The sequence below is a fragment of the Aptenodytes patagonicus genome, chromosome 4 (assembly GCF_965638725.1).
Source record: "Aptenodytes patagonicus chromosome 4, bAptPat1.pri.cur, whole genome shotgun sequence".
Lineage (NCBI taxonomy): Eukaryota > Metazoa > Chordata > Aves > Sphenisciformes > Spheniscidae > Aptenodytes > Aptenodytes patagonicus.
Genome location: NC_134952.1, coordinates 68,079,335 through 68,103,231, shown reverse-complemented (window position 1 = coordinate 68,103,231; position 23,897 = coordinate 68,079,335). Strand labels below are relative to the sequence as shown.

At 35.5% G+C, this 23,897-nt stretch overlaps 1 protein-coding gene across 3 annotated transcripts in view; it reads right to left on the bottom strand.

Moving 5' to 3' along the window:
- The window catches only part of LRBA (LPS responsive beige-like anchor protein), a 416,017-nt gene that overhangs the window by 7,749 nt on the left and 384,371 nt on the right, over nucleotides 1-23,897 (bottom strand). For all 3 annotated transcript variants that reach the window (XM_076337080.1, XM_076337082.1, XM_076337081.1), the window contains exons 52-54: nucleotides 22,688-22,855; nucleotides 5,625-5,726; nucleotides 4,173-4,387 (exon numbers count right to left, since the gene is read on the bottom strand). In XM_076337080.1, coding sequence (XP_076193195.1) covers nucleotides 4,173-4,387; nucleotides 5,625-5,726; nucleotides 22,688-22,855 — 485 coding nt within the window. The remainder of the gene's footprint in view (nucleotides 1-4,172; nucleotides 4,388-5,624; nucleotides 5,727-22,687; nucleotides 22,856-23,897) is intronic.

The window sequence follows — 23,897 nt, the reverse complement described above, 5'->3', positions numbered from 1 at the left end:
ACCTATTCCAGCTGTGTTTTGAATTAAGATGACAACACATACATGTAAATTTTGACACAATAAAGCAGGATACGTGGAGGTTTTTTTTCCAACCATATCTAAGTATGGAAAATTGAATACTAACCAAGGTTAGAGTTCAGTATTCTGAGCTGAAGCTTCTCCCCCCCCCCCAAAACTAAATGTTCCAACCATAAATTGCTTCTGTGATTGTTTCTGCCAGCCTACAAAAATATGCTAAGCACCTCCCAAAGGACAGCCCCAAGGAGCTTGAAAACTCATTTAGAGACCCTCTTAGAAGAGTATAGTAACTCAGTAAGAAAGGGGTAGAAAACAGACTGAGATAAGACTGTGAAAATTATCTAGAGCTTGCATGCACTGAGTAGATGATCATGAGATCTAACATACCACACACAATTATTAAAAAGATTATTCATTAGAAGCAAAAATCAATATAGGGTGGTTTTCTTCTCTACAGCAATGGCAGTCTCCTAAGGGTATTTTCAAATTGCAGTGAAGACCGTGACAAATAATTATTTGCTACACTTATAAAATTCAGCTGATGAAAATCCATTAACCTTATGGTCATGGTTCACTTGAATTTTATACTTGAGGCTTTTACTGAAGAAATGCTATATTAAAAGGCAAATTAAAGCCATTAATCTTTAACTCTTCCACTACCTGCAAAATGCAGTGGGTTTTGTGATCTTTTGATTATATGAAGTATAGGCTTTGAACCCTTACTAACACCTATGCAATTTTACTAAGTCATTGGCTTGTCACGAAGACAAGATGTTGATTTTTATTGTTTATTAATAAATTTCTCAGCCACTTGCCTATATATATATATATATATGAATGAAGGAATGAATGGAAGAAAAAGGTCACCCTGTCAACATTTCAGTTTCATGACATGCCCTTCAAGATTTAACAAACGAAAGGATGCTTTTACTCCCAAGTACTCCAACTGGTATAGAAGACGACATTAATCAATTTTACTGTTCTGCTTTTCCCAAGCATAGTTTATCTACGATTCTGCTAGGTATGAAACTGAAACAACTCTGCAACTAATCTTTCTCACAACACGAGCTTCAGACTCTCAAATAATCCCCAAAGCGCACAATTTCAGCAATGTTCTAAAAGCTGCATTTCTGACTTGTATTTCCTTGGAAAGTCTCAAAACTTTGCACAAATCCCTTTAACATCTCAGATTTTTGAAAGGCAGTGCTTTGTAAAAAGGCAGAGCTGACACTGTGACAGCCCTGGCTTACAGCAGCAGGAGTCTTGTGGGCACTTCCACATTTCAAAACAGACTCAGGAAAGGAAAATAAATTGGTTCCTCTGGGTGAAACAGCATACAGTCTTTGTTTAGGGTAAAATAACTTTACTTCTCAGAACAAGCAGACTATTTAGAGTTAAGTTATTCATTAAGATGCCTAAACATTACATGGTAGATGTACTGCGATATGCCTAAGCTCCACTGAGCAATACAGTATTTAAAACAAAAACAGGTGGAAGGCATTGATTAGACTTTGAATTTCCCCAGAGCGTCTGAAATTTTTCTAGCAGTTTTCTAGCACAAGAATGCAAGAAAGAAAATCAGAATGTTGTTCCAAACATCACTATTGAAAACTGCTAGTTTTGTCAATAACGTTCTGAAATACAGGTCCATAATGACATAGGAAAATAGAAACTAGAATTTTACATTACAGATTCAACACTTATGGCCATAGGAAAATATAAAATAGAATTTTACATTACAGATTCAACACTTATGTCATTTTCCTTCCCTTTTATATCCTCCTCGAGCAAAAACCAATGAAAAGTGTTTGTCAGCATAGCCCACGGGCAGGTAGTATTCATTTTAAATGCCCCTACTTTAATCATGAAGTTGCCACTTGCCTTCTAACATGATATAGTGTAGAAGCACTGGGAAAGACGCTGTAGATTGTTTAAGCAAAAAGCCCAACTGGGACCACTGGGAGAGAAAGAAAACAAAACAAAACAAAATAAAACCCAAACCCCTGTACACAGGTAATTCTGGCCCACAGAGAGCCGAACTTCCATTGCCTTTAGCAACATTCCTAAAGCTGTGGGTACCGACTGAAACACTGCAGAAATTGTTTTAGCCAGCAAGGGATTTCTAGATATTTTACAGATTTGCTGGCCTAGCTGACAACATAATCACAACTGAAAGTGACAGATTATCAACATTATTATTATAAAAAGAGAAAACACTGTGATATGTACTTGCTTTATGGAAAGAACTGGGATGAAGGGTAGGCTGAAAATCTCAAAAGCATTTGTGCAAGGACAGCCGAAGGTGCAATTTCAGAGAATTGAAGAAAGATTAAAAGTTGAAGCAAGAATTTACAGTAATTTGGAAAAATGGCTTGGGAAGGAAATATACACATTCCTACTTCATTTCCCCAGCCTCAAATCTGCACTTGTGGCTGCCATAGCATCCAACATTCAAAAGCCCTCTCACCCCTGCAGACAGCACTCTCACTATGGAAGAGAGACCTACACAGAGAGTTATTTCTGCATATTCCACCACCAACGTATCTGACATTTTGAAAACATAGGGATGCTGGATTAACAGAGTATAGTACACAACAGAGTTTTAGAAGGTTTTAAGTGGAATACACTGAACTACACTGGAGACTTCAGTGGTAATGGAGCATTCACTGTTCAATGTAAGTCTTATAATGCAAATAATGAAGATGAAAAGTCTTTCAAATATATTGACACATTCTTCCATCTTAAGAATTAATATGAATAGAGTCAAGAGAAGAACAGGTGCAAATTTAAAAATGCTCATAATTTTGCACAACATCTGAAAGAATTTCAATAATTCTGTAAAATGAACATGAGGGTGAAGAGGCATTTTCCTTCTGAAACATCTAATCCATATAAAGGAAAAACTTGAGTTTTCAACTCAAGAGAACATTGGAAATCCCAGCAGCTGAGCTCTTCCATCAGATTAGGAAAGTCAGCTTGGAGGTGTAGTACTGCTATATGCTTACAACAACAAAAGTCTCCTCTTGCTGATATTAAATAGTTAAATAGTTTTATATAGGAAACACTTTTTTCCTGTGAGGATGACCAAGCACTGGCAAAGGTTATCCAGAGAGGCTGTAGAATCTCCATCCTTGGAGATACTCAAAAGCCATCTGGACATGGTCCTGGGCAACTGGCTCTAGAAGGCCCTGCTTGAGCAGGGCGGCTGGACCAGATGATCTTCAGAGGTCCCTTCCAACCTCAGCCATTCTGCGATTCTGTGCCCCTCAGACCATGACTACTGGCATAGAGACCATAACTTCAGATAATTCAGGTAGCCTGAATGCTGACCCAGCAATGTGATCTTGCTTCATGTCTCTGCTGTGTTCTGTAACTTTCTACTAGATTTGGTAATGCTTGTTCATTTTCTTCCCTTCCCCTTCCTTTCTTTCTCATTCAAGGAAAAAGTGGGAATATTTTTAATTCAAGGAAAGTATTCTTTTGACGTTTCTGCTTCACTGCAGTATAGCTGGCAGGTTCTGCTCTTCTTCATAGGTACTATTTCATAGGAACTGTCAAAAGACCTGCATTTTGTGTTATCAAATAATTTCCATAAAACGATAAGCTTAAAATGCCTCCTGCATAGTTTTGGACTTGCTCCATGTCTCTTGCAGCTAAAGATGTGGAGCTGCCTGCTCAGCAAATGCCAAAGGGCTAAAGAGTTGAAATACAGACACATGCCTATAAACTTCCTGAAGTTCAGCACAACACATGCTATCTTAGGCTAAGATGAAGGAATGTAGACAGATGCCAAAAAAGGGAAAGCCAACATCCAAACCAGCATGTCCAACAACCTCCTGCCTTCAGACTCAAAAGTAAAGCAGTAGCCCAGCTTCTCCTGGTCAGCAATTAGTAATATTTGTATTCTTCAGTTCAAGAAAATGCCTACAGGATATTCCCTACTATATGAACAGAGTTATTTTAAAATTAAAACCAGTACTATTAGGAGTACATGGTCCCCTTAACCACAATTTTTTCAGAATGCTGCTATTATGGTCTAGTACCATATATTTCTATGGCCTGGCTGCAAAAAGAGTCTCCACACAACTCCAACATTGATAGCTTCTCCCGATACTGGAACCGTCAGTCCTTAGCACACATTTGAGTACACTCACCTTTATCTTATCATCTGTTTCCATTGTGGCTTGAAGTCTCCCATTCACACTGAATACACAGAAGAGTCCGTTTTCATAATATATGACACAGTGGCCTTCTCTTGAAGCTTGAATAAGTTTTGGTCTCAGGCAGTTTTCAGGACCTTCTAATGTTTCAGGACCTTCTAATGTCCTCAGTAGATCTCCATTCATAGAATGTATGAGACACGGTCCTTCTAGTGAGACAGAATAAAATCTCTAGTTACTGATTTATATGCTCATTTAAAGACATCATATATCAAATAATAAGTCATGACTTCTACTTAGGTAATCACTGTTATAATACATTATAATGATTTTTTATCATGTTTAAGTGGATAGCCTATGACTTTAAGGGTGCCAGAGAGTAAAATGAACAGCTTATCCCTTAAAAGCTTTGTATTAAAGTATTTTAGAGCACCTATCAAGACTAGTTAGAGACCTAACAGATTTTCTCTTGTGGATTTTCTTTTAAAACTGGTAGTAGTTAATTTTGAGAGTACAAAAATAAATGTACTGAATCCTAAAATGAGATTTTCAAAATACGAAGACACACAGAGGTAAGTGTAATGAATTTACATACGGAGGTACTCTAAAAGTGTATATTCTCATATTAAGATTTTAACCCATACATGATCCACTAAATACTTGGTTTTTAATATAGTTGGACAAATACCTGATTTGCATGTAAGCCGCAAGTGTTCACATGCATTAAAACAGAAATACGCTCAGGTGCATATGGTGAGTACACCCAACTTTGAAAAAGTGTCTCTTTGAAAAAGCATCTCTTACTTCGGAAACACTGAAGTAGAAAGAGCCTAATTCTAAGAAATTTCCGGTTTAAAAATAAGTGTGGACCAGCAAATAGGAAAATGATAAACAATATCCATGGAATCAACACCATTCTTTACAATTTGCCTGCAAAAAGCAGGTCTTTGAGAACACAAATTGGGCACATTACAGGCTTTGTAGCTAAGCTCAAAGAGCCTGAACAGAATTACTACAAATTTTAGTTGGTAGTTTATTTATAACCTTCATCAAACAAGTAAGACAGCACATCCTCTTTCTCCTGAAACTAATTTTTGCTTCCCTTTCTGAGAAGTTATCCATAACAAACATTCTTCACCATCCTGGCAGTCCAGAGCTGTATCCAACTGTATACTATATACAATTACACTGGATAAACAAACAAAAAGAAATAGTCATCAGTAGGCTAGAATAGGGAAACTGATGTGGTTGCCTCTTCTTGTAAATGTCTGAATAATCCTCAGTTTTAACATGTTTAAAAAGAGGTTTCAAATTCCACAGCAACTAAAAAAAGGTTAGAAATAAAACCACCATAAAGTTAATAAATTCTGCCACCTGAGACTATATTCCTTTTTGCGTTAGGATTATAGCTTCATGAACAGAAAGAAATGACAACAGCTCTCTTACCTTTTGAACCACTTATTACCAGGCCAAGTTCAGCACAAATGGTAGCACAGGTGATCTCATAGTCATGTCCTGTCAAAATAGCTCGAGGAGTTGCAAAATCACCTTCAATGAAAAAACAATAAAAGCAAACCTTTGTTACAATCTATTTCTAACATCACTGCTTTCAATCACTGAAGCGTCTTCAGTTTCCTTGCTCTTTGAGTTCATGTTCCCTACAAATCACTTCTATCTACTGTTTGCATATGGTTATTCTGTACTCATACCTACATAGTACAGCAGCAGTATACTATAGGGATTCAGCCTGCAGATTTAGTAACGCAGGTTAATGTAAAAGTCAGGTGTGTAGGAAAAACAAACAGAATTTGGAGCACACAGATTTGCTTTTTCCCCTCCCTCCCCCTCCCCCTCTATTTTCTTTTTTCGTGGAGGAAGAGATCATAGTCAATTACTACCTCTTCCTCTAACAGGCGTAAGTAAACACAAGTGTCTCTATGACAGGTACTGAGAGGAGACACCTACAGTGCCCAAAGATGAAGTAAAACATGCATTGACTGATTTTATTTTAATCTAGTAACAGTGTTGAAACCTCAGCCTGATGTCTAGTTCCTTGTAAGAACGTGGAGCTTGGAATATAATCAGTATGAATTTCAGATGAGTTTGCAAAATCAAAACACCCAAACCCAACGTTAATTACCACTGCTCCTATTAGACATTTTCCTGCAACAAGAACAAATAAAACTGTATTTTTCTGAGATTCTCTTTGTAATCAAACATATATGGATACCATAAAGAAAAAGTAATTGTACAACTGGCACACTGAAAGGAAAAAAAAAATTATTCTCCAGGTCAAGACACAGAAAGGGTAGGCAAATGCTATAAAGCTCTTTAAATAGTTTTATAACATCACTCACAGGTCATTCGCTGGATCATCCTCTTCAAGAATGCCAGCATTTCATGGAAATTACAATGTTATTTTTGTATTACCATATAATTAGTTCATTCATAGCATTTTACGAAGCATTTAAACTCTAAAGAATGTATCTTGGGCAATGTTATCATGTAGTTTCAAAAAGGATGAGACGAGTTTTTAAGCAGCAGGGAATAATTGCACTTCACAATAAAAGGTATGCGAGATACCAACAAGGCAGTAAAGCAGTGGTAAAATCAAACCTTTTTTAACTTCAAAAACAGGAGATGGTTTTGCAGAGAGACAGAGTAATAATAGGGCCAACTGACTCCACTGGTTACTAAAGTAGCAACATTCAAATTGTATTTGGGGTTGTAACTTTTCAAAAGATAAAAACAGCATAATGTCATTAGTTTGTCCACATAGAGCCGTAACAGTACGAGCAATACGGGTACTGGGTCTTACTAGAAATTATGGAAATATGTTAAAATAGGTAGCTACCCAGACCCTGCATGGGTACAGTGAGAGACTTCTGTGGAAAAGAAGTGTAGCTCTGGGCTTGCATAAATAAAAGCTTAGCTTACTCTCAATATTTTATATTTTTACTCAGACCATTTGCAGCACCTCCCAGAGTATCCATGTAGCTACCACATTCAAATGGCTTTGTAGAAAAGGTCGTAATCTATGACAAAGTATCAAGTCAAGGATTTTGACCTTTCAAAATTTGATTTATTCTGCAGCTACTGTTATAATCTATAATTTATATCCACATTACAAAATCTTGAAAAGTAAATAAATCTGTTTCTTCTTAGATATATACATATACACTAAATATATATGTGCGCATGTACACACACACACGCATGTATGTTATCAGCATTTTAAATCTGAAAATGCTTTGGAGCAACTTGCTGAATTGTCTCTAATCTCTTAATAAATAATCATTAAAAGCTATTGCTTTTGTTTTGTATAATGTTTGGCAAAACACACTCAAAGCCAGGAAGTATGGTAGACGGTTCAGAAGCAAAGGAAAAACTCGCAACAAATTAGAAGCATAAGGGTAGACTTAATGACCTCTAGGTACTTCTCAGGTGGCTGATCCCATGAACGCTCACAAACCTTTTAGAGAAAGTTTGCTCTATTGAACTTTCCTCACCTAAACATGAGGCAGGCACCTTAGAAGATTCATAAATGAACATTGTGTAGACAAGCCACAAATTTGCAGTTTTAGGGGAAAACGTAACAGCAACTGTAACAGTCTTATTATCCAGTAACAATTTAATTTTGTTGACCCAATTCTTTCTCCCTGTTGTCCCCAAGCCATAAAAAACGCTCTGTGCATTTAAAGCTCGTGTTAGTTTGTTTTCTTTTAAATGAGCTGCCTACATTAGCAAAATTCTAGAATTCTGGTTTTATTGCTTTATTTTACTTTCTTTTGCTTTCAGAAATTGCATTTAACGCATACTTGCATAGATCAGCAAGGAATTATTCAAACTATATACTACACATGTTAATGAAACTTTTGAAATCAGAGAAGTTTTAAATGTACAACATTGTAGTGGAGGTAATGAATATAAGATGTCGGAGTTAGAAGGACTTACAAGAAGCAACGTCTGAACAAAGGTGGTGCAGATAAACAAAATCCTTATAGTAAATTTCTTGCTTACAGGACCTACATTACTGTAGGCTTTACCTACGTTAGGCTGTCAGCAACTATATACATAAAATGTAGAAGATACAATTCTTAAAACAAGAAGTAGAAACTGAGCATATATATTTATCACAGTACACAGAAAAGTAAAATTACACAAGTAATGCTCGCAGTCTTTTTAGAATTCGGACTTGACTTCAAACATGAAAGAATATAAATCTACAGGTGGCAGGATCAGTGTTTCATAAATTATATCAACTGTTTATTAAATTACATTTGTTCTAAAGAAACACTTTAATGCAAAAAAGACATAGAAGAAATCTGAATAGTATCTTTAAAGAAATTAGGACTTGAATAAATACTGTAAAAGAGGAGTCCTGTGAAAAGTCAGGCTGACTCCTTTGATAAGAATGTCAAGTATTTAGGGGTTTCCAAGCCTCTGATTTTCCAAATAATGGGGTCAACTTAAAAGCTGGTCATAGAGCAGAACAGATTTCTTTAAAAGCTTTTAAACTGTTATTGCTTCAGAAGATTGTCATGGTTTTCAATAATGCAAAGAGAAAATTTTATTTTGTTGCTGGTTTAAGGGGCACCACTTCAAACTTTTCTAAATTGTTTTAGGGGAACCAGCTTGCAGACCTTTTGAAAAGCTGGGGAAGTGACTTCAAAGGGAAAAGAGTCTTTGTCCGCTAAGCAGGTTTACGACCACTGATGCAAACCCTAAGGACTGAAAAGAATACTCAGTGCATCTTTATGGAGATCCTTAAGGAAGATGAACAAGTCAAATGAGATTAAAGATAGTTCAAATCCTAGCACTAATAACCAAGACACAACAGTTTTACAGATGTGCTTTTCTCAGCATAGTATATAATAATATCCTTAGTATACCATTGCTGGATTGCTACTTGAAGTTGAATGCTGTAAGAATCTTAATGCCACATTCACATTGCAACAAATGTCGGCAATGATTTATTTAAGCCACAGGAGGTATACGTAAAGTTATTTTCCAGTAATGGACAGAATACTTTACCTTTACAGTAACCATTCAAATTGTTTCAAAAGAACTCTCCTACAGTCCAGTAAGTAATTTCTGCAAAGCTGTTTTCGCATAGAAAATAACATATCACTCTTCCTTAAGTGACTAAAGTACATTTTAAATCATAAAATTCAAGCTTCAGAAGATAAAAGAAGAGCACATGATATCACGTCAGCTTATGGTGATATTTCAGTGAAAAAATGTTAGGCGTTTGGAAACTACATTTAAAAAGGAACAGCAGGATTATAGCAAAGTCAAAACTTTCTTCTAGTTTAATGACATCCAAAAGAAGATACGCCTTACTGGATAACAAGAAATTGGTTTGTATTGCTGGGTCTTTCTCTGCTATTTTTTCAGCTTCGGCGATGTTACAAAACAAAACAGGATCATGACATTTTAAATCCATCAGTAAATTCCTAGAAAGACCACTTTCTAAATTTTCAGCACTAAGCCGTAAGAGCTGAGCCAAACATAGGAACTCATTTAAAGAAAAAATCTCTCCCTAAAAAGAAATCAAACTAAAGATCAACTGAAAAACTTATCTCACAATGAAATATGATACACACTTCCTACTATTTCTGGGTGAGATAATATTATGCAACACATTAAAATATAAAATATTTGAGTATGCGCCTTTTTATGTTTTATGCTGAGAAGACAGTTAATTATGATAAGTCACAGACAGCCAAACAGTCATTTCTAAATTATTATTCTACGATTGCAGAGGCTGTAGGGCACTTTTAAATTATTTATGTGATTTTATGTCAATATAAAATCCGAATTAAATGAAACATCAGTTAATCCAACTATCTTTTACCTACTTCTTGCGAAAATAAGTGATTGAGTACTTTCTCAGGAGGATACATCAACCAAACCAAATTATATATGTAAGAAAAGTCTTTTAAAAATCATTTTACAAATTTCACAATTTTGAAGTTGCTTCATATGATAAAAATTGAGGAAAACAATAAAAGGTTTGAAATCAATTTGAGAAGTACAAATGTACTTACAGAATATATGACATTTGGACAAAAGTGCTTCCAGCAAAATGTAAGTAAATCAAGAAAACTAATTTGCTGCTAGGCCTCTATGTTGATTATGTAGCAAGTTTCAGAGTTTAATTACATAAAAGTGATGACTGTCAATTATTATATAAACTCTGTATATTAACATTATTTATAGATCACACAGAGTGAACATTTAAATAACAGCCAACTGGTTAAAAACCCATTTCAGGGGCGCAGAAAGGCTAGCTCTTTGATGGATGTGAGATCTTACTAAAGCGATACCACACAATATTACTGAAGTATTCATAAAACTTCAGTTTGAGTAATCTTTCCTTTGTAAATATGCATTTTTATGTAACAATGTAATCTTTTCATATTATATAGGAACTTCATTGTTGTCCAGTTTGTCACATGACACTCCATCAGCATTTCCTCTAATTCCTTCAAACTACTTCCCATCTGTTCAGACTTTTTTTACAACAAAAAGTACAACCTTATGTCTAGATGCAAGTTTTGTTTTTGCAAAAAACATTTCAACTGTACATTTTCTGAAAAAGGAACAATATCTTTGAACAACATACCATTCTATCCTGAAGCAAAATCTAAAACCATAAAACACAGAAGATGCTATAGTGCTGTTATGTTTGTTCAGTAAAGAAAAAAAATATTAGATTTATCTTATAGAATTCATTTCCGCAAATATAACACAGGAAAGGCTTACTGTACTCCTTCCCGCAGTCACACTGTGCAACAAGTGACTAACATTTATTCAGTACTAATATGAGATTTTTTCCTACACACTGTGTCAAGAGAACAGGTTCACTATGTTTCCAAAATAAACACAGCAAAGAAAAAGATTTAACAGGCCTTCATGAACTGGATGTTACAATTCAGAAGCCAATAATCCCCAGTCTCTTAATTCCTACACCATGTGCAATGCGAAGCTTTCTGGAACAAGTTTGCCCTTACTTGGGATTCATCTGCTGGAAGTCCTGGAAGTCATTCGGCAGGACTCCTCCCACTGAATACAGACCTTTTTGAAGCCCCTGGAAAGTATCTGCAGGTGAATATTCAGGGTCAGTGTACACTAATATTTTAATATTTGCACCATCCCGACTTCATAAACTGCTACTTAAATATCAGCTTTGAAGTTTTAAAACACTGTCATTTTTGTTAGAGAATGTTCTAAACCAGCTTTATGAAGGGGCTTTTTTTGTTTATGCTAAAAAAAATAATCTATTTTCTTCATATTTCTCTCTTGTGGTTTATAGTTACAACTACTCCATTACCTAATGAGTCCAAGAAAAAAAAAAACCAACAAACCTCAGCAGAAAAGGAAAAAACCCATCAAGCAATTATTTCGGTCAGAAATAGAACCTACTGTGGAATTGTTGTAAGATAAAAGACATCTTACAATGTGCTGAAACTGACCACTAGTTGAAACTTATCTAGTATTTCATACCTTGGGCAGAAAATAATCTTGAGATGAGAGGTTTCATATGAGAATTCAGCTCAATTCGGCAGTTTTTTATATTTTTTTGGCTATTAAAATAATATATTAAAGTAATTTATTTTTGTTTAAAATAAGAAAAATGTATCACTGTAAAACAATACTGTTCCATAACAGCATGTATAAAAGTCTGTGCTTTAGCTATTTGATTGCTTTTGTAAAGTTAATTTCAAACCAATGCACCAGTAGTGTATTGCACTAGACAGATGCTTACCACCTTTACATATCGCTGTAACTGGGAATACCGATGGCATACACCAAGTTCAGAGCATACGTAAGTTAGCTGTCTTTTTAAAAGTAACTGTTTTAAAACAGGTACTTCTTCAATGAAGCAGGCCTTAACTCTAATTACATATGGTATTCTTGCATTCAGCAGAGTAATGCTCATCTCTGTGATGCTAGTGTTCACAGAATTTAGATCCAGAAATACTTACAAAATAATTTCCAACCTGAGTCAGGATTATTGTATTGACCAAATAATTTTTACAACATTTAAGTTGGTAATTTTATTCTAGACTATAAATTATTATATCTTCTGCATTACTCTGTTCTGTCTTACATGGTATAGACTTTGAACTGAATGGTTATTTTTCCGAGCAACCAAACGGTAAATAAATGTGATATACTAGTACATCATCCCACCACTATGCATATGGTGCACATTAAGGTTGTATTCATTTACCATATGAATATAATTCCTTTTACCACATCAACTTTTAGTTACAAGTTGTAAATATAGCATTGTTTTTCCTGGAACTCAAAGGTCTGCATTACATCATGAAGCACTAAATATCCTTATCCTTCCGGAGAATTTCATGCATGCAGTTTTAGTGACACCTGAAGCTGGATACCGCCAAAAAAGCAGCATCCAAACTCTTTCTCTGTTTCCAGTCTTGAAATACACACTGCCTTCACTTGCATCTGGATTGTGCCTCAAAACTTGCTCTACAGTGTTACCTGCAATTACGTACTCTGATTGACAAATCCTGAAACACAAGCTTTCTTAGCCAGTTGAAAACAAGGATGATACAGATGCTGCGCTTAACACTGTAGGACATACTTTTAACCAAAACAAATATTTGTAGCACACAAACTTGCATGCTCATCAGTACCAAATCACTATGACTAAATGCTTTCCGAGCCACCAGTGAATGCTATTGCAAGGTCTTTTCAATGAAGACCTTGTCCTCATATCTATCTATGACATGACTTTCTTGGCATTATATAAATACAAAATTATATTGCTTATGCAGCTCACTGCAGATTTCCAGATATACCAGAATTCATCCACCTGTTATACCTCATCTTTTTTCAGTTTAAATATTTGGAGGCTAGAACCATCGTTTATATGTGATTTATAGAGTACTTGGAGGAATGAGGCCTCAACCTCTTTGAGGTATCAATGTGTTACAGTTTAAAAAAGAAACGACAGTGACCTTTTGTAGCTATGTAATTTAAGGCTCTGTTCTAGATTCATGCAGATAGTCCCAGTACCTGCTGCACTGGCTACAGCGGTGCCCTGTGAAGATACATGGAATTGTAGAACCAATTACAGCATCAGGGCCTCTGTCCATTAAGCTTTCATGATGGCTTTCAAGATTAACATCAAATAATGCAATAAATGTTAGGTAGAAGAATATTAAATAGTTGCTACCCTTTTCAAAACATGTTACGGATACTTTTCTAAGCCTTGTGGTTCTTCTCTATGAAATAAATTTTACTGAATTTGACTTACAACAGGAATAGAAAAATTTAATATTGCACTTGCTAAAGCTCTAGTAAAAAAGAAAAAAGTATTCAATTTCTTTTTACAGTCACACTTAACAAAACACTCCTGACCTATTTCTATTTCAGTTCATACATTAACCTTAACTTCACATTGTATTTTCTCATTATAAGTAAAAGGATAAAAATTATACTACAAATGAAATCAATTCTTTTTGGCACCAAATATGTGGAAAAAAAAAATATTTTAAATATTTTAGTAGGCAGTGCTTTGGAGAGTCAGTCCCAAGATCAGCTTTCAACTCAATGCCAGCAGATGGTGCTAAAGGATTCTTGCTTTATATACAATATTGTGCTACTCTGTCCAGCCATTTTTGAGAAACAAAGAATATTTGTTATGTCTGCAGTTAAACAGTGTTAAAATAATATTGAATTATTTACTAGGGTTTTTTTTAAGAAGGACTCACACAATAATATAATGTGTGTAGGGGTAAAAAATAAATGTGCTATTGAACACCGAAAGGAGCATATGCAGACTGTTTTTAAACTCTCAGTGCTGTACTATCATAGAGCAACACTCTTTTAACAGACTGACTACAGTGAACGGCATCTGTAGACTTAATAGCTGCAGCAATTCCAAACATATTTTAGTATTTGGAGGCTCTGCAAATTTTTAGCTATTGTGCTAGACCACCAATTGACAGAAATTAACAATAATAGCAGAATTTCCATTACTAACATGATTACTGATTTATAGACATTTTGATACCGCTACTACCTAGCATGATAAATGCAAAAAGGAACATTGACAGATAAGATTTTTACAACTATTTCCCGATTAGTTTTTTTAAGAAAAGAAGCTGTTATGCAAATTACTTCAAAGAATTTTTACTTTTTTTTTTTTTAGGAAATAATCATTAAAATTCTAAATGAATATTTATGCTATAAACATTCTTTAGAAATGTGGAACCTTATCTTCTCTATTATAATTGGTTTTGAAACTGAAAATAAAAGTCCAGATCATGCAGAAACTTGGGAACCAAGATGTAGGTTAATTCAAGATGAGGATAAGGATGGGGGAAGAAGGCAAAGAGGGTTTTTTGCTACTAAGTTAACAGCAGACATACAACCTGCCTGAAATAAGTGTGACTATTCACTGTGTACAGAGGCAAGCACGTATACAAATATTCATAGAATTCAGGTTTACAGGATTAGCGTGTCTGAGTACAAAGAAATTATTGCCTATGGCATTACTCTTTAATCAAACAACACAAAGATGCTCACCAGGTCATATTTTCGAAGTTTAAATCACCTGCATTATCCACTTAAATAATTAATTATCAAGCACTGACTTATAAAAAGTTTAAATTTTCAAACTGAAAAATGTGTGTAGCAGCTGATGAGATACAGATGTTTTATCTTTTGCTATGATTACTAATACAGTTGAAACTAATGATTTCTCTAGTCTCAAGACCATAGCTTTAATTTAATAATAATGTTAATTGGTAAAAAGTCTTTCAGGTATTCAAATACTTATTTAGGAATTGTAGCTATAAAAAACCCAAACAAAATACAGCTTCTTTTAAAAGTAGTTTGGATAGTAGCTAGACTGTTCTTCAGCAAGACAGGAAACTGGTGATTAAATTTTGAATCCTTTGGGAGATTTCATATTTTATAAATTGAAAAGATTATGTATTTTAAAAATTTGTATCTGAGGAAGATATTCTACATGTTAGCAATAGTAAAATTGTTCAACGAATCCTCTCAATTACATCTCACAAATCCAGTAATTGTTTTTTTTAAGTACGAAATCACATGCTTACATTCACTCATGTGCCCTGCTACACAGCTACACTACTAAAAGCATTTAATTTGTCTAACACACTTCAGAAAACCTGAATATAGTACCCTCTAAAAAAATATAAAACTATGCAATGAAAGCACCCCCATAATCCTTGTGATGCAAATGTGATACATACAGGGAGTAACATTTTCTAGTTTTATGGGCTAACATAAAAGAGGTAATATAATTTGTTTTATTCACATATGTGTGGAAGATCAATGCAATAACTCAGAAGAGAACACATTAGTATTAGTAGTAGTAATACAGTTATACACAGGTTCTACATTTCATTAGTACTGGATACTTTTCTCGGTTAAGCCTTAATTTCATTAAGAAAATCAAATTTCTAAATTAGGTATCTTTTTGTTTTCCAAAATATGAACACTAAAAAATAATTATGAACGAATCTGTAGATATTTTGAAAGCAATAGAACAGTCTCTTCATATTCTATTAATATATCTTTTTGTTTTCCAAAATATGAACACTAAAAAATAATTATGAACGAATCTGTAGATATTTTGAAAGCAATAGAACAGTCTCTTCATATTCTATTAATACAGTGCAAGAATAGCAGAAAAGCACTTTATCTTCACCTCAACTATGGAAATGCGTAGCATTTTGTAAGCACAAACCATTTTATAAGCATAAAGAATATTAAGACAATTAAATTCACCACTGTAAACCTCCCCTCCAAGAAAGTATATCCAAACAAAATAAATAGTGAAAAAACAAAAACTTTGAAGACATAGATTGACATTCACTAATCTGATTGGCCTCTACCTGGTAGGCATAGGTGAGGGATTATTAAGAAGCAAGACTGGAGAAAATGGGATATTCCAACTACAAAGACATTTGTTGGTAAAGGAATACAAGTATGTGTGTAGCAAGCAATTTAGTGACAATTTTTAATATATAAGCAACAGCTAGAGATGACCTTCTAGATATGACTATAACCAATATAGCAAAACAGATCAAAAACATGGTGGTGAAAGGAACTTACATGAAAGTGGTAAAGATATGAGAGCGTTCAATATGCTTTATAAGGGCAAGAACAAGGACAACAGGGTAATTTTTTGAAGTATTTTGGGAAGACAGGTTTCAATAGATACGGCACATTGTTCTGTAAGATCTCACGGGAAGTTAAGTCTACAGAAAAACAAAGGAAAATGTAATAAGGATACTAGCGAAAACCGCTCCAATGCAGCAGGATAAGACAGACAAGAAAATACCAGCTGGCACAAGTGAAAATTGTCCAGTGACTGTAAACACAGGAAAGTCAGGCAAAAAGACCAAAATAAGTGAGATTTTTCTGAACCAGTGTAAGAGAGAAGGTATGAGCAAGCAGGGACAAAACCAGGATAGCCAAGCATAGATGAGATGCAACTAACAATGACATGAGGAATAACAGTCATTCTATAAACACAAAAATATGTTACGTTTTCATCAGAAATTGGTCTGTTATTAAGAGCAAGCAATATCAATAGATGATGCCATGCATTTGAAAGTATTTCAGTAAAAGTCTTCAATAAAAAGGCCAACTGCAGTCAGGCAGCAAACATAAGTAAAAGCAGCAATGAGAACTGTTGTCTCAATTAGAGAATATCTAAATGAGGTAAATGTTTGGAACTCAATTGGCCTGATAATACTGATTTGAGGATACTGTGAAAATGAAACTAAATAATGCCAGAGTTGTAACTGTTGTTTTATGGATATTGGATAGTTTTGCAAGACTAAAAAAAGTCTTGTGTTGTTTAAGAAGCAGGAAAAGGAAAACTGAGTAGTCTGCTTAATCCCAACAAACAGAAAAAACACTGGCAGAACATTTATATTTTTTTATATGTATATACACACACACACACATAATTTCCTAGAAGAAAACAAGGAGATAAGTAACAGCTGATTTGGATTTGTTATGAACAAATCATGTCAAAGCAATTTTTTTCTTGCAATGGCAGAGTAACAGGACTTGTGTTCAGGGAGACATCATATATTTTGACTTTGGTAAGGACTCTGGCACTGTTTCACATGGGCAATTTCTTAAGGAAAATAAGGAAGCACATGTTTAGAAGATGCTACTATACATCAGATGAAAAGCCAGCTGGAAAGCTATACTCAGAAAGCTATTCATTGTCAAAATGGTAAATGTATCGATGGGCATTCCTGGGCTGTGTACTATCTAATATTTTCTTTAATTACCAATTTGATAGAATAAGACTGCAAATTACATTTGCAGACATGAGTTGCTGCAAGCTTGCTGGAGGACAGGATGAGAATTCAAAATGAGTTTGACAAATTGGAGAAACAGTCTAAAAAGAATACAATTCAGAAAGTTTAAAGACAAGATTCCACAGTTAAACTACACACAGGAAGAGAAACAACTGAGTAGACAGTCATTCTTCAGAAAAGACTGGAATTTATATTGGCTCATATACGTAAAGAATTAACACTGTCATGCTGTTTTGAAACAAACAGATATCCCATGGGGATGTGAGAAGTACTGGTTGGTAAAACAGGTTGTTTTCTACTTATTACTGGAAAGGCTTCAACTGCATTGCTGTGTCTACTTTGACGAAGACAAACAATTTAAGAGGAAAGGAACAAAAAAAAAAAAAAAAAATCAGAGGTCTAGAAAAACATGACTTACGGCAAAAGACAGAAAGAACTGGGTTATTAAATCCGGAAGCAAAGAATTGCAGGTCATGGTAATCCAAATAACTGGAAGTTGTTGCAAGGAGGAAATAAATAATATGTTCTCTACACAAAGAATAAATATATAAGAAATGATAGAATTCAACTGCTGCAAAAAAGGACTGGATACTAGGCTGAACACCGGGAAAAGACTGCTAATGGTAGGGCTTGTAAGGCCCGAAAATATATTTGCCAAAGTTTATAACAGAAGGTTGGACAAACATCAGTCGAGAATGGGTTTGGTGTAGTTAAGCCTTTTTTTGGGAAAAGAGAATAGATCAGGTGACCAAAGCTCCTGCCCGCCCTGTTTCCTATGGTTCTGTCATTACAAAGTAAAATGCAATCCGTCAACCTAGGAAATGTCCAAACACTAAGAGTTGCCACTTGAGCTTCAAAGCGAGAGCGGGATCTGAAAGTGATGCACGCCATTTGTATGCAAATGAATTCTCTCATCTCTTTTCTCGAGCCATCACACGTAGTGCCTCCCCTCACCCCCCACTTCTCGCCTCCCCTCCACCTCCATCGCATTAGGCTGGGCAAGTGCAAAACATGGCAACTTTCCCTCTCCCAGCAAGCTCTACACATCCTACCACCCTATGCAGGAATAACACAAGTCCTGAAGCATAGTGTCACGTCCCCAAGCGGTACCTTGCTATTAGATCGGAGCCTCTAAATATGCAAAAGCCAACCGTGTGATACAGATCACACATGGGCTTCAAGGGGTACCAAGGGGAGGGTTACATCCTCTCCCTCCTACCTCCCCCACCTCCCCGAAGCAAGCCACATGCCAAGGAGAGAAAAATAAAAGCCCCTTACGCTATCCAAAGTGACTTTACATCTCCACAGTAAATTATGCTAATTAATGTGAACTCAACATGGCTCAGGGCTATTCTGAAGGATACAACCCTTTCAGATCCTGTGCTCTGTTCTGAATTATTTCTACACTTGGTCAGAAATTGTCCACAGAAACATTTCTGCATGAGAAAAGGTCTGCGTACCGAAGTGAAGTACTGCCATGCTTCTATATTTTCAAAAACAATTAATTTAGAAAGAAAAAAACCCCTACATTTGATCAAAGCGCGTGGTGAAATATTTTTTGAATTTCAGGTTTTAATTTGAGAAGGAAAAAAGGACTTAACCTAAATGTAATCAAGCTGTTTTGTGAAGAATAAAAATAGTTTCCAGCAGATGTGTCCCATGTAGGAATTTCATATCTTTGAGATTTAAATTCATCAAATTTGGTTTAAATTGATCAATGCATTTGAGAGTTATTAGGGAGAAACTAAACAGACAGTGAGACGGCATAGGTATAATTTCTTTAAGAAGTCAGCTTAAATGTTAAAAATTAAAGAATGTAAATAATATATATTTCAGTAACATATTTCTTCTGTTAAACCAAAAACGTAAAGAATTTTTCTATAGAGTCCAGTTGGCCAGAAAATTGTCCTTGATAAAGAATATAAAACAAACCACTTATTTATCACGTATGCCATAGCCCACCTGGTTTGGCAGCCTGAGTTAAGTACCATTCTAAAACACGAATATATGCAGCCAGAGACCAAGAGCTCAGTGCTTCCTAAAGTAACGAAACCAGATAAAGGAACTTAAATAAAATGTAACTGGTGGAGTAATGGGTGCCCAACGGGATAGTGTTTAGGGTAGCTTGATCATACTAGTCTGTGGACTGATACACATCAGAGGCAACAGGTACTATGAAAGGAGGAAAGAAATGCTCCTGTTTTAGATTATTTTTGTTGAAACTTCTCTGGCATCACAATTTGGTACAGTGCCATTGAATGCATGTTGCTGTGAAGTCATTTTAAGATGGAAATTCGAGATAATTAGAGGAAAAAAAAAGGAAAGAAGTATCAACTTTGAGAGTATCTAAAATTCCAATGAATAATGCTCATTGAAAGCATGAATAAACTATATTTTGAGGTAAAAAATCATAAGCTTCAAATACAAAAAGACATCAGACAAGTTAAATATCTAGCATCCCACAAATGGATGGAAGTCACAGTTGCAGTAACAGGGCTCAAAACTCAACAAATCTGCTGGTGCGTTCCATTTCTGACAAAATCAGAACTAAGCAGAAACAGCTCTTTTTACTTGCCTTTTCAAAAAAACTCTGACTGAACAGAGATGCCTATAGAAAGCTATTTCTGGGAAAAATTAACCCCCCCAGATTACCATCTCTTTGAAGCAGAAACTGTCTTTTACTATACACATGTCTAGGCCTATGTGTAGTGCCATGAGATTCCAATTCATAACAAAGGCTTCCAGGCATGCTATAGCACAAAAAAAGCTACATAATGGCAACTAGTAAACAGGAGCCATTGCATGTCCCTAAAAGTACAAGTTCAATAGGACTGCAGAGAGAGACTTATCAGGTAGCTATTGTTTGATTCTAAACAGTAGTTAAAATAGCCTAGTATTAACTTTGAGAACTGCAAAATTTTAATACGTTAGAAATTTGCATTAGAGAGGACAGTCAACAGATTGTAACAAAATCTACCTATTCTAGTTAGATACTAGGTACAAAATCTCAGCGTGTGATCTGTTAAGGTCATAAAGGAGCCTATAGCCTTAAGGTCTCGTTCACAAAGCAGGCAAGCCTGGCAAATACTCAACAAGAAGAACTTCTCAGGACAGGCCTAGGACTCTGCAAAGATGGGCTGCACTTGCAGGCCTTGAAAACACTGTAAGGAGACACCTACAAATGTTCGCTGCTTCACACCAGTAAAATATTTAGGGTTTTCTCCTCAAAGTCGCTTGACTGTCAAGCTCTTACGTTCCTTTCACAGACTTTTTGGAGTTTCCAAGTTCACAAATTCCGCAAAAATAGCACAGAGTTTGCATTTTCTTTAAATTGATAGATTGCAAAATAAAGTATTCACAGAGATTTTGTCCCTCAACCAAAGCCATATTTATTTAAAGATGCTCATAAAATTCTGCTAGCCACATCCCAGAAAAGCTCCCGTCTCTTGAATCGGCCTGTTGGAAGGATAATGGGGATAGTTTGCTCACATCTTCTGCCTGAAGATTCTGCAACTGTGTGAACTGAACTTCTGTATCTTGTTCAATTTTTGAATAGTTTTCACAGTCAACATCAAATAATTTGCAAGTTAAATTCAGATATTCATTCTGATATTAATTAGTTGTCCTTCTTCAAAATAGTTCACGGGATGCAATTTCAGTCAAACCACCTCTTTTTTTCAAATTCAAGTAACTCCAGCTGAGTAACAGATTGAGTATGGAACACACAACTTTACCAAATTGATTAATTTGGAAGATGTCAGATATTGTTTACATTATATGAAATTGTATGCCAGTTATAATTGCAATATATGCCAGATATAACAACACTTGTTGTTTTCCAGATGTCCATTTTGTCCTCTGCAGACAGCAGGTATGTTTTTACTAGTATTTAAACAGGGTCAGAGAAGACCTTAAGTGTACGGCAGAAAACCTGACAAACACTCCTCTTAAGACGGACAGAATATACTGCTTCTCACCCCTTCTCTTCAGGGCATTTTGGTTTTGGCTGAACAGGACCTCTGTTTGGCTATGATGCGCCCCTCTATTCAAATATGTAAGCTCTCACGAGCTGTCTTGAAAGCCTCTTACTCCTGTGAAGTGGCTCACTCAGGCCTTTTCTCAAGCTGCATGTCTGCCTTCTTTGCTTTGGGGATCAGGAATTAATTTTTTGTGTGGAGTGAAACTGGCATAATAACAAGATCACTTTCTACCTTTCCTGTTACATAATACAGGCACAGCAGGGTTGAACAGTCATAACGTTTCATTCTTTTCCATAGAAAATTATGAGTTAAAAGAGAGAATCTTCATGAGTAAAAAGATTTGGGATTTCCTGGGAAACGGTGCAAGATAGAAGAGATTAAATTCTTTGGGAAGTGCAAGGTGAGTTTGGGTGGGGAGGGGTTAAAAGTGAATTAGGCTGAAGCAGGGTTACTCTGACTTATTAGTTTGGTTATATGGTATGAGCCCTGTTGCTTGCACTAGAACCAATTAAAATGCCTAGTATGTGAGAGCGAGGATTAGGCACGTAGCACCCTACCAAAACGTTAAACGAAAAAAGTTAAGCTTGCTTCTTTAATCTGTCCCATGTGTCTGTCCTTCTTTCACCTAAGTGTCCTGCTCAGGCCATTACACATCTCATTACAATGACCTTAGTCTAAGTTAAAATTCACTGTCTGCCGAACTCTATTGATAGCTAAGGTACTGCTGTGAGAACCTACATGCATAAGATTACAGTTCCATAGAATACAGTCTGCACTGGAGCAATACACAGTCTTTTTTGTTTTAAACAACTCAAATGCAGGTATTTAATGAAATTGTCACGTTGAGAGAAAAAGATTTACTCAGATTGAACAGGAAATATAAAAAATTAGTTCCCTTCTCTCACTCCCGGAGCCACTCCTTCCCACCTGAATGAGCGACAAGAAAAAATTTATTGGTAATGTTCAGTATCCTATAACTTTAAAGATTAGTTCTACTTGTGCTGCAAAGCAAGCACTGTTTACCCTCAGTTCTTTAAATTAGAACTGATCACAACTACAAAAAAAGAAACACTGTACTTTGACATTAATGTTACCTATAACTTTGTCATGCGAAGCGTTCACTCAAGCCATTTTTAGACAACGTCCTTATAAAACAGGTTTTTCTGGTTTTGCTTACCTCTTGGGTTATCACCAATGATACTGGTTTTGCCATTCCAGTACCAGAGCAGCAATGTTGCATCACGTGATCCTGAGAGAATGTAACAATTTCCTCCGATATAGGACTCGGAACGAGCAAGACAGGTTACAACATCCCAGTGACCAAATACTACTTGTATCAGTTTACCTGAAACACACAGAATTGATTGTTTTAAAACTACGCTTTTATTCTAAGGCAAATTAAATACATTATAAAGTATTTTAAAATATTTTCTTTATTAAAATGGTTCCAAAAAGAACTATAGTGGAGAGTACTTTTTTTTTCCTTGATTTGGTGGAAACTTATTTAAAAGTGCAGTAGTCCACACAGTCCATACAAAAAATATTTACAGTCCATAAATATTATACTTTATTCAAAGGCCAATCATGCTAGAAGGGTTTTTTTATTCTATATGTTTACATTCACTTTACAGACAGGAAACATGATGAGATTCTCTTTTAAGGCAAGTTTAAGGTAAGTTTACTGATGAAAGTAACAGCAAAAATGCAAATCTGATGATGATGTGGGAAACAGAATCAGAAGAAGTTACAGAACATTTAGGAACCAGAAGAAACTGGCAGTGAGAACATATATGTGCGAATAGCAACATGCAGCTTTTGAGCATCTCCTTAAAGAGAAAAAAGGAGATTTAGATGAAAAATTACTCTTATACCCAGGTTTTTCCATCACCATTTAAACACTTGCCAATTATTTCAACCAGCATCCTTCCCTTTTAAGAATTTCTGCAATGTTCAGAAAACATCGAAAGACAGACCTGGAAAAAACTCTCTTACCTATTGCATATAGACAAACGCTTGTACCACTGATAAGAGACATAAATGTTAAAAAGAAAGGAAAGCCTAGGCAGTTGAAAATGTGCCATTCAAGAGTCTGTCTAAACATTAATACGACTATTACCTTTTAACCTTAACTAAACAGGACAATATTTTCAGAAGAATGTAAATTTGGATGCTCATGCATAGTGGATTTGCACGTGGGAGAGGAAACACATGTAAGGTCACCCACAGTAGATCTCTGCCAGACCACCCTGCCAGAGGCTGGCTGCTACACAGCAAACATGTCACGTGTCCTGCTTGTTTCTGGATCTGCCAGCAGCATACGTGATCCTATGAAATGAGAAAGTAAGCACTAAAATCCATCTTACTGTATTTGCTGAAGCCTAGCAACT